General features: G+C 43.7%; 1 protein-coding gene across 1 annotated transcript in view; it reads right to left on the minus strand.

Annotated features, from left to right (window-relative positions):
- Window positions 1–15,684, minus strand: part of LOC124031648 (plexin-D1-like) — a 128,575-nt gene that overhangs the window by 3,120 nt on the left and 109,771 nt on the right. Inside the window, exons 25-35 of the mRNA XM_046343145.1 lie at window positions 13,177–13,375; window positions 12,865–13,011; window positions 12,519–12,675; window positions 12,206–12,309; window positions 11,324–11,387; window positions 9,642–9,676; window positions 8,764–8,868; window positions 8,290–8,453; window positions 7,995–8,142; window positions 5,091–5,231; window positions 2,098–2,172 (exon numbers count right to left, since the gene is read on the minus strand). Coding sequence (XP_046199101.1) covers window positions 2,098–2,172; window positions 5,091–5,231; window positions 7,995–8,142; window positions 8,290–8,453; window positions 8,764–8,868; window positions 9,642–9,676; window positions 11,324–11,387; window positions 12,206–12,309; window positions 12,519–12,675; window positions 12,865–13,011; window positions 13,177–13,375 — 1,339 coding nt within the window. The remainder of the gene's footprint in view (window positions 1–2,097; window positions 2,173–5,090; window positions 5,232–7,994; window positions 8,143–8,289; window positions 8,454–8,763; window positions 8,869–9,641; window positions 9,677–11,323; window positions 11,388–12,205; window positions 12,310–12,518; window positions 12,676–12,864; window positions 13,012–13,176; window positions 13,376–15,684) is intronic.

The raw sequence follows: 15,684 nt of genomic DNA on the forward strand, positions 1-15,684 counted from the left end.
ATGGTGGAAAATAAGTATTTGGTCAATAACAAAAGCTTCTCAATACTTTGTTATATACCCTTTGTTAACAATGACAGAGGTCAAACATTTTCTGTAAGTCTTCACCAGGTTCTCACACACTGTTGCTGGTATTTTGGCCCATTCCTCCATGCACCTCTAGAGCAGTGGTGTTTTGGGGCTGTTGCTGGGCAACATGGACTTTCAACTCCCTCCAGAGATTTTCTATGGGGTTGAGATCTGGAGACTGGCTAGGCCACTCCAGGACCTTGAAATGCTTCTTACAAAGCCACTCCTTCGTTGCCCGGGCGGTGTGTTTGGGATCATTGTCATGCTGTCATGCACGTTTCATCTTCAATGCCCTTGCTGATTGAAGAAGGTTTTCACTCAAAATCTCACGATACATGGCCCCATTCATTCTTTCCTTTACACAAATCAGTCGTCCTGGTCCCTTTGCAGAAAAACAGCCCCAAAGCATGATGTTTCCACCCCCATGCTTCACAGTAGGTATGGTGTTCTTTGGATGCAACTCAGCATTTTTTGTTTTTACCAAAAAGTTATATTTTGGTTTCATCTGACCATATGACATTCTCCCAATCTTCTTCTGGATCATCCAAATGCTCTCTAGCAAACTTCAGACGGGCCTGGACATGTACTGGCTTAAGCAGGGGGACACTGCAGGATTTGAGTCCCTGGCGGCGTAGTGTGTTACTGATGGTAGGCTTTGTTACTTTGGTCCCAGCTCTCTACAGGTCATTCACTAGGTCCCCCCGTGTGGTTCTAGGATTTTTGCTCACCGTTCTTGTGATAATTTTGACCCCACGGGGTGAGATCTTGCGTGGAGCCCCAGATCAAGGGAGATTACCAGTGGTCTTGTATGTCTTCCATATCCTAATAATTGCTCCCACAGTTGATTTCCTCAAACCAAGCTGCTTACCTATTGCAGATTCAGTCTTCCCAGGCTGGTGCAGGTCTACAATTTTGTTTCTGGTGTCCTTTGACAGCTCTTTGGTCTTGGCCATAGTGGAGTTTGGAGTGTGACTGTTTGAGGTTGTGGACAGGTGTCTTTTATACTGATAACAAGTTCAAACAGGTGTCATTAATACAGGTAATGAGTGGAGGACAGAGGAGCCTCTTAAAGAAGAAGTTACAGGTCTGTGAAAGCCAGAAATCTTGCTTGTTTGTAGGTGACCAAATACTTATGTTCCACCATAATTTGCAAATAAATTCATTAAAAATCCTACAGTGTGATTTTCTGGATTTTTTTTCTCATTTTGCCTGTCATAGTTGAAGTGTAGCTATGATGAAAATTACAGGCCTCTCTCATCTTTTTAAGTGGGAGAACTTGCACAATTGGTGGCTGACTAAATACTTTTTTGCCCCACTGTACTATTTACAAAACAAAATGCCTGTGCTGTCTTTCATGCCTGCTAGTTGTCATGCGTTCAGTGGGTGTTACTGGCAGCATGTGAGAGGGCTGTGTGCGAGAATGTGTCATTCAGAAGTGATTCATAGAGAGTCCCAGAGAAACCTCTGAGTGTTAGAGGGCACTTTGGTCACTCCACTGCAGGAAAGTGTTTATAAGGGTGCCTTAAAATGTTTTGTGCAACTGGCTCAAAGTTAAGGAAACTTTAAGGGAAAAGATGAGGGGAAAATTCATTTAAGCTGTTTTATGCAACTGCTGGTACAGGACAATGGCAGGTATAACAGCGGTTAAACACATGAGGGTCCTCAGACATTATGATGAGGGTCCTCAGACATTATGATGAGGGTTCTCAGACATTATGATGAGGGCCCTCAGACATCATCGCTGTCTGAATCATTCCACGGAACAGTAGGTGTGTGTGTGTGCGCACAGGTCTTTTTCGGGTCTGGGTGAAAGAGGGTGTGTGGGGTTGTGAAGAGGTCGTTAGATCTTTAAAGAAGCATGTGATCACCTGTACTGATGCTTCATGCCCTGATACTCATCTCTCTCTTTCTCTCTGAAACTCTAAACTCCATGTGGAATATAGACTGTGATAAGGCTGGAGATAGGGCCAGTTTAAACGTGTCAAACAGCTCATCCAGGGCAGAGGTAGTGGGAGAGATAGCGGATCTTACCTGGTTTCTGTATTTCTTGGCGTATTTGTAGATCTCCGTCAAGGCCAGGTTGGTATTGAACTCGTTTCTGTATTTCTGTAACAGAGTGAGCGTATCGTTCCGATATACAGTCAAAAGTTTGTATACACCTACTCATTCAAGGGTTTTTCTTTATTTTTACTATTTTCTACATTGTAGAATAGTAGTGAAGACATCAAAACTATGAAATCACACACATGGAATCATGTAGTAACCCAAAAAAGTGTTACACAAATCAAAATATATTTTATATTTGAGATATTACAAATAGCCACCCTTTGTCTTGATGACAGCTTTGCACTCTTATCATTCCCTCAACCAGCTTCAAGAGGGAGGTATCTGGAATGAGCTTCAAATAACAGGTGTATCTTGTTAAAAGTTGATTTGTCAAATTTATTTCCTTCTTAATGCATTTGAGCCAATCAGCTGTGTTGTGACTAGGTAGGGTGGTATACCAAGTCCATATTATGGCAAGAACAGCTAAAATAAGCAAAAACAAATAATAGTCCATCATTACTTTAAGACATGAAGGTTAGTCAACAGGGAACAATAGGTAGGGTGGTAATACCAAGTCCATATTATGGCAAGAACAGCTAAAATAAGCAAAGACAACTAATAGTCCATCATTACTTTAACTTCTTCGAGATAGGGGGCGCTCTTTTAATTTTTGGATAAAAAACGTTCCCGTTTTAAACAATATTTTGTCACGAAAAGATGCTCGACTATGCATGTAATTGACAGCTTTGGAAAGAAAAAACTCTGACGTTTCCAAAACTGCAAAGATATTATCTGTGAGTGCCCCAGAACTAATGCTACAGGCGAAACCAAGATGAACTTTCATACAGGAAATGCCCCAGATTCTGAAGGCGCTGTGTTTCAATGTCTCCTTATATGGCTGTGAATGCACCAGGAATGTGCCTGACCTTTGTGTCGTTTCTCCAAGGTGTATGCAGCATTGTGACGTATTTGTAGGCATATCATTGGAAGATTGACCATAAGAGACTACATTTACCAGGGGTCCGCCCGGTGTCCTGTGTCAAAATTATTGCGGAATCTTTAGGTCCATGCGCTGTTCCATTTCTTCAGAAGAGAAAGTCAACTGCCACAATGGATTTATCGTCGATAGATATGTGAAAAACACCTTGAGGATTGATTCTAAACATCGGTTTGCCATGTTTCTGTCAATATTATGGAGTTAATTTGGAAAAAATTTAGCGTTTTAATGACTTAATTTTAGTTTATTTTCTTACACAAACGTGATGGAGAAAACGGAGCGATTTGTCAACACAAATAGTCTTTTTGTAAAAACTGAACATTTGCTATCTAACTGAGAGTCTCCTCATTCTTCAAAGGTAAATGATTTTATTTGAATGTTTTTCTGGTTTTTGTGAAAATGTTGCTTGCTGAATGTCAGGCATAATCCTATGCTAGGCTATCAATACTGTTACACAAATGCTTGTTTTGCTATGGTTGAGAAGCATATTTTTGAAAATCTGAGATGACAGTGTTGTTAACAAAAGGCTAAGCTTGAGAGCAAATAGATTTATTTAATTTCATTTGCAATTTTCATGAATAGTTAACGTTGCGTTATGCTAATGATAGATTTACATAATCCTGGATACAGGTTTCTTTCGTAGCTAAACGTGACGCAGAAAACGGAGCGATTTGTCCTAAACAAATAATATTTTTGTAAAAACTGAACATTTGCTATCTAAGTCATGAAGGTCAGTCAATAGGGAACATTTCAAGAATTTTGAAAGTTCCTTCAACTGCAGTCGCAAAAACCATCAAGCGCTATGATGAAACTGTCTCTCATGAGGACCGTCACAGGAAAGACCCAGAGTTACCTGTGCAGCAGAGGATAAGTTCATTAGAGTTAACTGCACTTCAGATTGCAGCCCAAATAATGCTTCACAGAGTTCAAGTAACAGACATATCTCAACATCAACTGTTCAGAGGAATGTGTGAATCAGGCCTTCATGGTCAAATTGCTGCAAAGAAACCACTACTAAAGGACACCAATAAGAATAAGAGATTTGCTTGGGCCAAGAAACACGAGCAATGGACATTAGACCGGTGGAAAGCTGTCCTTTGGTCTGATGAGTCCAAATGTGAGATGTTTTGGTTCCAACCGCTGTGTCTTTGTGAGATGCAGAGTAGGTGAACAGATGACCTCCGCATGTGTGGTCCCCAACGTGAAGCATGGAGAAGGAGGTATGATGGTGTACGGGTCCTTTGCTGGTGACACTGTCAGTGATTTATTTAGAATTCAAGGCACACTTAACCAGTATGGCTACCACAGCATTCTGCAGCAATATGCCATGCCATCTGGTTTGCGCTTCGTGGGACTATCACTTGTTTTTCAACAGGACAATGACCCAAAACACACCTCTAGACTGTGTAAGGGCTATTTGAGCAAGACGGAGAGTGATGGAGTGCTGCATCAGATGACCTCGCCACCACAATCACCTGACCTCAACCCAATTAAGATGGTTTTGGATGAGTTGGACCGCAGAGAAAGAAAAGCAGCCAACTCAGCATATGTGTAGAACTCCTTCAAGACTGTTGGAAAAGCATTCCTCATGAAGCTGGTTGAGAGAATGCCAAGAGTGTACAAAGCTATTGAGGCAAAGGGGGGATACTTTGAAGAATCTCCCATATAAAATATATTTTGATTTGTTGAACACTGTTTTGGTAACTACATGATTCCATATGTATTATGTCATGGTTTTGATGTCTTCACCATTATTCTACAATGTAGAACATAGTAAAAAATAAAGAAAAACCCTTGAATGAATAGGTGTGACCAAACTTTCGACTGGAAGTGTAAATCCGTTAAACAAAAGAAATTCAAAGAGTAATACATGAATTAACAGTGTAGCATTGTTGAATGCAGTGACAGTCTGCCACCAAGGATAACAAATTAAAATCAATCAATCAATCATATATTGATCTGTCACCCCTCGCTCTCTCACCCGTGACTCCTCGGCCAAGTGGGCATTCATCTCCTGCTCGCTCAGTGGCGCCATCTCCTGGATCTGCTTGTAGTAGCACTGCACCCTCTTTTTGTACTCTGGGATCTCCTTGGCATACAGCAGCTTGTTGGTGGGAGAGTCCTGAAACAAGACACATTCCTATTTAGTCAAAGTAACCTCTATGGAGATTTTAGTAATTAACCAAACTAGTTCTGTCCTTTACCACTCTCCTGACCACGACCAGTATGTAATAAACCACTGCCTGTGTTTGGTTGTCAGATTGTTTTCAGTATGACAGTGCTCAGTCCAGTGTATGGTGAGTGTGGTCTATGGTCAGTGAGTTGTTAATGAGACTGTGGGCAGCATGGTCTGTGGTCATAATGTACTTGGTCTATGGTTGGTCTTACGGTCCATGGTCATAGTGAGTGGTTGGTGTTATCAGTGTGTGAGTATCTCAGCACCTCCTTGTGCTGAGACAAAGAAGGGAGGGCCCAGGGTTTCCTCTCCTCACAATAGGAAAGTTAAACAAGCCATATCCACAGCCACAGAGGACCAGGCCAGACATAACAACCCTTCATTCTACTTACATCTGCTACTTCTCCAAGTTACTGACAGCATTTACAATGGTACTGAAAGCATTATTCAATCACTAAGGTACACATACAAGGTATTGGGTTGAGCTGAGCATACAGATATGTAGGCTATGCATTTCCGTGTGTGTGTGTGTGGTATCGGAGCTAGGAAGACTCCAGCCACTGCCCCTCCTCCTGATAGGGATCCCTCTCTTCCTGTCCACAAGGTCATTTCATTTCCTGTGGTTCCTCCATCTGCCTGACGACCCCCCTTGACCCCTAATAACCGCCCACCCCCTCCATCCCTACTGTAGTATGTCTGCAGGCCACCAGATAAGGTTTTCGTGGAAGCAGCTTCGTTTCCAAGCCCTCTCTCACCCCTGCAGAGCGATATCCTGTCCTCTGACCGCTACACACGCACACTTGTGCAATTATACTTGTGAGGACTTTTTGGGGATTCCCATTCAAAGTCCTAAACCTGACCCTAACCCAGGTTTTGTCATACTCGGTTCTTTTGGTTTTTGCCCTAGCACTACACGACTGATTCAAATAATCAACTAATTATCAAGCTTTGGTCATTTGAATCAGCGTTAGTTAGTGTTAGGGAAAAAAAACTAAATGTGCACACCTTGGGTCCCGTGGACCGAGTTTGTGAAACGCTGCCCGAACCCTAGTTCTAAACCTAACCCGTAAGCCCAAAATAGTATTTTTCTTTTTAGGACTGGCCAAATGTCCGATGAGCATCGGGATGTGAGCATCTAGATGTTTTTACGGTGTGTTTCTTTGTTTGTGTGTGTTTCACATGCTTGAGGTGCTTGCATTGGCTCTTTGGCAATGAACAAGTGGAATAGATCAGCATTGTTTGACAAATATCTCCAGGGAGGAAGTCAGTCAGAGAGACAGGAAGCAGTGTGTATGCTAGGGGTCACAACGTCCGAGGGATGAGACTGATTTGTGGGGAGTGAGGGCACTGAAAGACACACACACACACACACACACACACACACACACACACACACACACACACACACACACACACACACACACACACACACACACACACACACACACACACACACACACACACACACACACACACACACACACACACACACACACACAATTCCTGGTGCTCATGACCTTGGTTGAGCAGACTGGGCTGAAATAACATGAGGAGAGGTAGACAGAGCTGACGGACTGACTGGAGAAAGGAGGGGAGGGAGGTTGGCAGGGACTGGGGAGGAAACTGGGGATTTCTGCACTTGTCTTTTCCTACTACCACTGACTTTGCTGATAACTATTTTGTTGAGGGAAAATGTACTTGTTAAGACAGTGGTATGTGGTTGTCTCGTCTAGCTATCTGAAGATTCATTCAATAATTGGAAGTTACTCTGGATAAGAGCGTCTGCTGTCAAAAATGTATTTTTTTCTGTGTAAGAGTATTTTCTGTAGGTACAGCAGTCTTGTGTATTTGTATCGGGGCCGGCTCTAGCCTTTTGGGTACCCTAAGTGAGATTTGGGTAACCAAAATTGTCTGCCTCTTGACAGTGGAGAGAAAAATGTACCCTTTAAAAGGAAATATCCAGCAATTCTACACATTATGCCAAGGAGGCGTAGAGAAAATATTGCAGTTTTAAAGGAACTTGGAACAGGAAGATTTGTTGGTAGATAAACTATTCAAAGTGAGAAAAAAAGGTCTAAACTTCCCAGAATTCTTGAAGCACCCCAGGATTCCGACAATGAGTCGTTTGTGTTTCCTGCAGTTTTACACATTTTGCCATGGAGTGAAGAGAACATTTAGCAATTTTATAAGAAATACCATGCAATTCTACTTATTTCACCATGAGGCAGAGATATATTTTTGCAGTTTTAAAGCACATTTCCTGCAATTCTACACATTTTGTCATGACATGTGTGCCCTGTCGGTATTCGGCCATAATTACTACAAGTTTAGATGACTTGCTAGACTAACTTACAATCTAAAAGTTGTTAGCTGACATGGCTAATTGAGTGACTGTCAAAAAAAGAGAAAATCTGCTGATACACAACCAAATTTACAATTTACAACTTATATATTCTACTATTATAACTCTCAACAGTAAGTTGAGACCCCGACTGAGTTCCAAAGAACTGAGGGGGGGGGCGCTAGCGGCCGGGGGCCCTAAGCGACTGTTGATATGTAACCTTGCCTATGAGTGTGTGTTTACCTAGCAGTGAATATGTTTATGTGTGTATGCATGTTTATGTGTACTGTATTACATGTGTAGTGTACTGTATCACATGTACCATAAAAGTGTGTGCAATGCATGTGTGAAGTGTTTTTGTGTCTCACCTTGCCCAGCTGCAGGTCTGAAATGGAGCAGGCGTCTATGAAGGCCTGGGCGATGACAGACAGACATGCGTCCATGTGATCCGTCTTGTCAATGTCAAACACAAACTGAGGGTTCTTCAGGATGTTCACCCAGAAACGCAAAGGTAAACTAAGGAGATGGGAAAACATTCTGTGAGCTTCAGAAAACATTTAGCATTAGATGTACTATATTATTATTATTATTATTATTATTATATTATATTATTATTACTATAGAATTGATGAGTAGACGATCCGATGTATCTAGTTCCCCTACCTGTTGGTCTTCCAGATGTGCAGGGTGTCGGGGTCGGTGATGCCCCTCTTGTCCGCCTGCTCCTCCAGGAAGTCAAAGAAGTATTTGATGGCCAGTGGGGGACGTTCTGCAGGAATACTGAGGATGGCCTGGAAAAGGTCGTCCAGGAACTTCTGCAATGTTCCCTACGGAATCACAACACAGATGGGATCAGACACAGAACCAGAACTGGGATCAAGATGGATTGTTTGGAATTCCAGGATGATGTCACTGTAAATAGAACTGGTAATGGGATGATTCATAATGATTAAGGAGTGATGCCTCTGGTTTACTCTGATTGTCATGCCAAACTGTTTAGGCTCACGATTGGACATGATAAGGAGTTGGCGAGCTGAAGCAGTAACAGACCCAAACTAGGCTGGCACTGCTTTCTGTCACAGCATTGTAGAATGCAAATCGTTCAAGATGGCTGTCATGTATTCTTTATTTTCTGACCTTGGTGGAGAGGAGGCGTGTCAGGTAGATCTCAGGGAGGACCTTCTTACGGTGACTCTGTCTGTGGGACTTCTTATTCTCAAACAGCTCATCATGAGGCAGGACCTAGATGGGCAGGGGGCAGAGATTAGAGGTCAGGGTACAAAAACATCCATTCAGCACCATGGGAAATTACCTCATTCTAAACGGGAATCTACTGTACTGTAGGTGTGACTAACTTTTGACAGAGAGATTAAATTATAATTTTTTGTGTTATTTTTGGAAAGGTTCAGTTAATACGTCTTCCATTTCAAAAGGTTTCTCTTATTCTCGCCTCATGAATACGACCCAGGAATCACAGTGGGGATTTATGAGGTATGACTAACATGATGTCACTTTATGAAATACTGCAAGTTGGAAAAGTCTGGAAAAGTCTTACGCAGTACCAGTATCATGTGACATGCTCCTACAGGTCTTAGCTAGGACAGGGCTATGGAGCTGGGGCAGAAAGACATTGGCGTTTGTCCTCTACTGAGCCTGTCAACAAGCCCCAGTCCAGGCCAGCACACCATAATATGAAGTCCTACAACAAACAACTGCACACTAAAAATGACTGAAATAAGAACTCATGTCAAACCCAAAGTCATATCTGAGTTTTCTAATGTGCTGTTAGCGCTGTCATGTCCTTGCTCCAGCTTTTCTACAAGCACACGCACACTCAAACTCTTACGAAAGTATGGAGTCAGATGTATTGCTCAGGCCTTCACTGTGTCTGTCTGAGTTAAGATGAGCTCTCTCTGAGACCAATGGGGCCGATAACAGAAGGAACGGGGTCAATAGGGGTGAATGAGAAAGCTCTCTGTCCATGTGTGTGTGTGAGTGAGTGTGTCTGTACTTACCAAATGGACATATTTCTCTGTGTCCAAGTCTTTGGCTGCAGAGGGAGAGAAAAAAACAGAACAAAACAATCAGAAATCAGAGGAGAGAGAGAGAAATCAGAGGAGAGAGAGAGAGCGGGAAAGAGGAAGTTTGAAAAAAAGAAGATTGGAGGAGGGAAGGCGAGTGAAAGACAGTAAAAAGGAAAAGAGAGAGTATTTAAGAGCCAACGATTCAGGTGGATTGGGAGCTGAGTGAAAAAAAGGAAGATTATGAGTGAAAGAACGAGGGAGAAAAGCTGAAGAGAAACAGACAGAGTTTGTGATTGGTGCTGGAGCCAGTCTAATGAGTTTACAAAGCTCAGGCACACACACACACAACCCCCCCCCCCCCCCCCCCATGGTGACTGTGCTCTCATTACTCCAGGCCTAGCTTTGTCTGGCAGATAGGTTTAGGCCCCGGTCCCAGTCCAGACCCTCTGAGGTGATCACAGAAAGGGGTAAATGTGTTTTACATTAGCCAGGGTTTACTGCCAGGGTTTAAATGGCATATTACTTCACTTCACATATGACTGAGAGGAGAGGCCCTAATCATTAGGGTGGACAGAGCGGGTCTGTCAGAACTAAGATCTGTCCTGGGTGAGGTTAGCAGACCCTCCCAAATGTTGACGTCACAGTAGAGAATCATCTGGTACAGGGAACACTCCCCCTCCTGTTTCATCTGGGGCTAGATATCTGTTCATGCTTATGGCTACTGGACTTCAACCATGCTGTAGAAAGGTCTAAATGTCTGGTTGGCCCTGTCCGGGGGTATAGTCCGACGGGGCCACAGTGTCTCCCGACCCCTCCTGTCTCAGCTTCCAATAATTATGCTGCAATAGTTCATGTGTTGGGGGGCTAGGGTCAGTCTGTTATATCTGGAGTATTTCTCCGGTCTTATCCGGTGTCCTGTGTGAATTTAAGTATGCTCCCTTTAATTCTCTCTCTCTCTGATGACCTGAGCCCTAGGACCATGCCTCAGGACTACCTGGCCTGATGACTCCTTGCTGTCTCCAGTCCACCTGGTCGTGCTGCTGCTCCAGTTTAAACTGTTCTGCCTGCGGCTATGGAACCCTGACCAGTTCACCGGATGTGCTACCTGTCCCAGACCTGCTGTTTTCGACTCGCTCGCTCTATCGCACCTGCTGTCTCTAACTCTGAATGATCGACTATGAAAAGCCAACTGACATTTACTGCTGAGGTGCTGACCTGTTGCACCCTCTACAATCACTGTGATTATTATTATTATTTCCTGCTGGTCATGTATGAACATCTTGGCCATGTTCTGTTCCCTTTCTAGGGAGTTTTTCCTAGCCACCGTGCTTCTACATCTGCATTGCTTGCTGTTTGGGGTTTTAGGCTGGGTTTCTGTACAGCAATTTGAGATATCAGCTGATGTAAAAAGGGCTTCATAAATACATCTGATTGATTTATTGATTGATGTACTGTGTGTGTGTGCGTGCATCCGTGTGTGATTGATTAAGCAAGACTGCTACAGCGTGTTTTATGGCGGGAAATGTATGTATGTCGGTGGTTTGATGTGTGAGTGTGTGTAATATGCTCAGGATGAAGTGAGTGTGTGTGGTTTTATCATAATAAAGTTTATATTTTTCTGAGCATGTAGGAGTGTGTGACAAGGTGACAGAGAGTGTGTGTGTGTGACCTACCTCTCCCCAGGGTGTTGTCTCTCTTGTCTTTCATGCTCATGGCGAATGACGCCCCCTCTGGGATCTGTGGGAGGGTTCAGAGGTCACAGGGACAGGGGTGAGAGGGGGAGCACGAGAATTGGATCATTATCTGCTGCCTCAGGGTATGTGTGTGTGTTCGGGTGTGTGTGTGAGTCTGAAGTGGCAGGGTGGCTCCAGGGGGGCTCCAGGAGGGTTCCAGGGGGGCTCTAGGGGGGCTCGCTGGGCTCATTAAAGTCAACACAAGGAAATGGATTGAACAGCCTTGCCAGTGAACCGAGACTGTTAGTACACACTGTGCCTCACTGCCTTCACAACTCAGCACTAACTTAACAGAGCACGTAACAGCACTGGTAACAGGGCAAAGGTTATAGGTCACTGCCCGACTGTTTACACACACAAATACACTCAGACACACAGAATTATCTGACACATTACAAACATGACAAGACACTAGAAAATGCCAAGACCTCCAATTATTTTTTTTACACCAAGACAAACACACAAATACCCACCACAGACAATGACAGATACAAATAAAAACAGAAATCACACAAAAACATACAACATGTGTATGACGACATAAACAAACACACAGTCACAGAGGAGCACCACACACACATACTGTATCGACACCCATCTGTATGCAAACACAGATAAATAGAATGTGGCACTCTTTGGGCAGTCAACATTTACAGTGACTTCTCACCCTCACCTCTGTTACTTCCACCCTTGCTGTGAGTGTGTTAATGTCAGGGAAAACACACAGACACAGGGGACACACACCACGCACAACCTCACTTATGCATCCACTCACGCAGGCACAGGTGAGTTGGTGTGTGTGTTGTGGGAGCAGAGCCTTGCCTGGTAATGCGTGACTGTGTTGAGTTTCTTCCTGCCATCCTCCATCACTGAAGTGTTATCCAGGTCCTGGAGGATCCTGCTGTTACTACCAGACGCAAACCATTCTACAGCACAGCAGAGAGGGACGAGAAAGGGAGAGAGGGACGAGGAAAGGGACAATGATGTTATAAATGTTCAAATGCATTTGGCCATCTATTGTATAAGCTTCATGTCAGTTGTGCTACAAAGCAAGAGTTGATCAGGGGTCCCTTTCAAAAATGTATTTCTCAATGAATCTAAATAAAGGAAGGAGAATAAAATACAGTTCTCTCACCCAGGTCTACGTCCTCTGCCTGGGGCCACTGCGAGAAGGGCAGGTTCTTATAGAAGGCATCTAGAATCTTATCCTTCACCTGGCAGATGGTGTCTGTGTTCATCACCCTCACGGCCAGAGAGTCCATCCCACAGCCCTGGAACGAGACGTTGATGTTCTGGACACAAAGAGAGGGAGGACATTAGAGTAGGCAGGGTAGGTCACTATTTAATTAGGACATTATAAACAGGATTATATAGAGGTGAATGATTGACACATGATACATGCATACAGCAAGACTTTTAGATTTTTTATTAACCAATCAGTGGTCATTATATGAAATCAGCATTGCGGTGTTGTGACTGACCTGTGGCTTGGCCTCGATGTTCTCTCTGAGCAGCCACTCCTCGTTGAGGGTGTACCGGGCCTTCCCTGTGATGGCGTCTATAGAACCCTTGTTGATCTGCTGCTTGATGGCACACAGTAGCAGGAAGAAGGGCTCGCCCACTGTCTCCTGAAGAAAACATCACAGTAACATGTTAAAAACGTAACAGACAGCTTTGAGAACTGAGGGATGATGTTTCTCAGTAACATTCTCACTACATTGACAGTGGATCCTCATGATTTGATAAAAAGGTCAAGGTGAGTCTCGCATTTTATCCCGCCATCCTTCCCACACCTTGAGGTAGCTGTACATGCAGATAGACATCCAGTTGGTGAGCATCTTCTCCACCACAGACTCTGTGCGTCGCAGCATCAGCTTGGGGTTCTTGGCGGCCGAGGCGTCAATCAGGTCCACCAGCAGATCCTTCATAATGCTGGTGTAGTATTCCAGTTTACCATGGAGGGCGATAGTGAGCAAGGACGCCAGGCTGCACCTGAGGAAAGAGAGACAAAATAAAAACACCAAAATGTGTATGAGAACAGAGTACAGAGACATACCGAATTCATGCAAGAGGATTTACTCCCCGCACCTGAGAACACACAGAGTTATGTAGTTCAGAAAGGAAATACCACTTGTACATTTAACCATTTATTAGAAAAGATAACCATGCATAGTATTGGCATTAGCAAGAGACACCAGCGCATGTGTGCATGTGACATCTGGCATTGAGGAAGCATGTGTAGAACTGGTCAACTTCAATAGACCGCATGTAAGTAGAGTGTCAATACATTTGGTGTAATATCAGCTGGTGCCACCACACTGGGGTTTCCTTCTGAACTGGCTCCGCTTTATTTATGAGGTGATTTCCATAACAAAGAGCCTTTCATCCAGGAGACCAGGTAGGGGAAATATTATAGCTGCTGTGTTGCTTAGCCTGGAGAGGGTGGGAAGTGGTTTGGTCTCAGGTAGGCTAATGTAGCAGGAGTAAAAGAAATGCCTGAGTTCCTAAATCCAGTTTTCAGCAGAAAAGGAAGCTAGGTTGAAGATATCCCTGACAATTGGATGCATCCGGTTGTTGGCAACTATGCTAAGGGTGGGACTCGGGAATATCCCAGTTCTTTGAAGAGCCTTCAGAACAACATTGTTTTTACACAGATATGCTGAGGTGTTGTATGGAGCTGTCATATTCTACACATAAACACTTTGAACTGGGAAGAGGTGGATACATAGGATCATTAGTTAGGGTCCGATTCCGACTTAGGAAATTACGCCTTTCTTACGCAAAGTGTTTGACAATGGTCCAGTTATTGTAAAGTGTGCACCAGGCTCCAGATTTACCTGCTATGTGTGTTCTCCTCGTTATGGCGCGTTTGCCATAAAGTTCTGGCCTGGTTTAGATCTTATCTGTCGGAAAGATATCAGTTTGTCTCTGTGAATGGTTTGTCCTCTGACAAATCAACTGTAAATTTTGGTGTTCCTCAAGGTTCCGTTTTAGGACCACTATTGTTTTCACTATATATTTTTACCTCTTGGGGATGTTATTCGAAAACATAATGTTAACTTTCACTGCAATGCGGATGACACACAGCTGTACATTTCAATGAAACATGGTGAAGCCCCAAAATTGCCCTTGCGAGAAGCATGTGTTTCAGACATAAGGAAGTGGATGGCTGCAAACGTTCTACTTTTAAACTCGGACAAAACAGAGATGCTTGTTCTAGGTCCCAAGAAACAAAGAGATCTTCTGTTGAATCTGACAATTAATCTTAATGGTTGTACAGTCGTCTCAAATAAAACTGTGAAGGACCTCGGCATTACTCTGGACCCTGATCTCTCTTTTGAAGAACATATCAAGACCATTTCAAGGACAGCGTTTTTCCATCTACGTAACATTGCAAAAGTCAGAAACTTTCTGTCCAAAAATTATGCAGAAAAATGTATCCATGCTTTTGTCACTTCTAGGTTAAACTACTGCAATGCTCTACTTTCCGGCTACCCGGATAAAGCACTAAATAAACTTCAGTTAGTGCTAAATACGGCTGCTAGAATCCTGACTAGAACCAAAAAATGTGATCATATTACTCCAGTGCTAGCTTCTCTACACTGGCTTCCTGTCATGTTTTGTCTTAGATTGTCTTGTCATTCTGCTTTTCCTTCTGTTCATTTTCCCCCTGCTGGTCTTTTTAGGTTCGTTCCCCTTTTTCTCTCTCCCTTCCTCTCTCTCTTCTCTCTATCGTTCCGTTCCTGCTCCCAGCTGTTCCTATTCCCCTAATCAATCATTTAGTCTTCCCACACCTGTTCCTTATCTTTTCCCCTGATTAGAGTCCCTATTTCTCTCCTTGTTTTCCGTTCCTGCCCTGTCGGATCCTTGTCTATTGTTCACCGTGCTGTGTCTGTGTATCGCCCTGTCGTGTCGTGTTTCCCTCAGATGCTGCGTGGAGAGCAGGTGTCTGAGTCTGCTAGGTTCAAGTGCCTTCCCGAGGCAACCTGCAGTTCTTGATCGAGTCTCCAGTCTGTTCTCGTCATTACGAGTGGAATTATGTCTTATGTTTGTAGTATTACTTTACTGGATTAAAGACTCTGTTTTCGCCAAGTCGCTTTTGGGTCCTCATTCACCTGCATGACAGAAGGATCCGACCAAGAATGGACCCAGCGACTATGGATTCTCTCTACTCTACTCTCGAGTTCCAGGGAGCGATGCTCGGCAGACACGAGCAGGAATTGTCTGCCGCTCGGCATGCCGTTGAGACCCTGGCCGCTCAGGTCTCCGACCTCTCAAGACAGTATCAGAGTCTTCGTCTC

The sequence above is a fragment of the Oncorhynchus gorbuscha genome, linkage group LG03 (genome assembly GCF_021184085.1).
Source record: "Oncorhynchus gorbuscha isolate QuinsamMale2020 ecotype Even-year linkage group LG03, OgorEven_v1.0, whole genome shotgun sequence".
Taxonomy (NCBI): domain Eukaryota; kingdom Metazoa; phylum Chordata; class Actinopteri; order Salmoniformes; family Salmonidae; genus Oncorhynchus; species Oncorhynchus gorbuscha.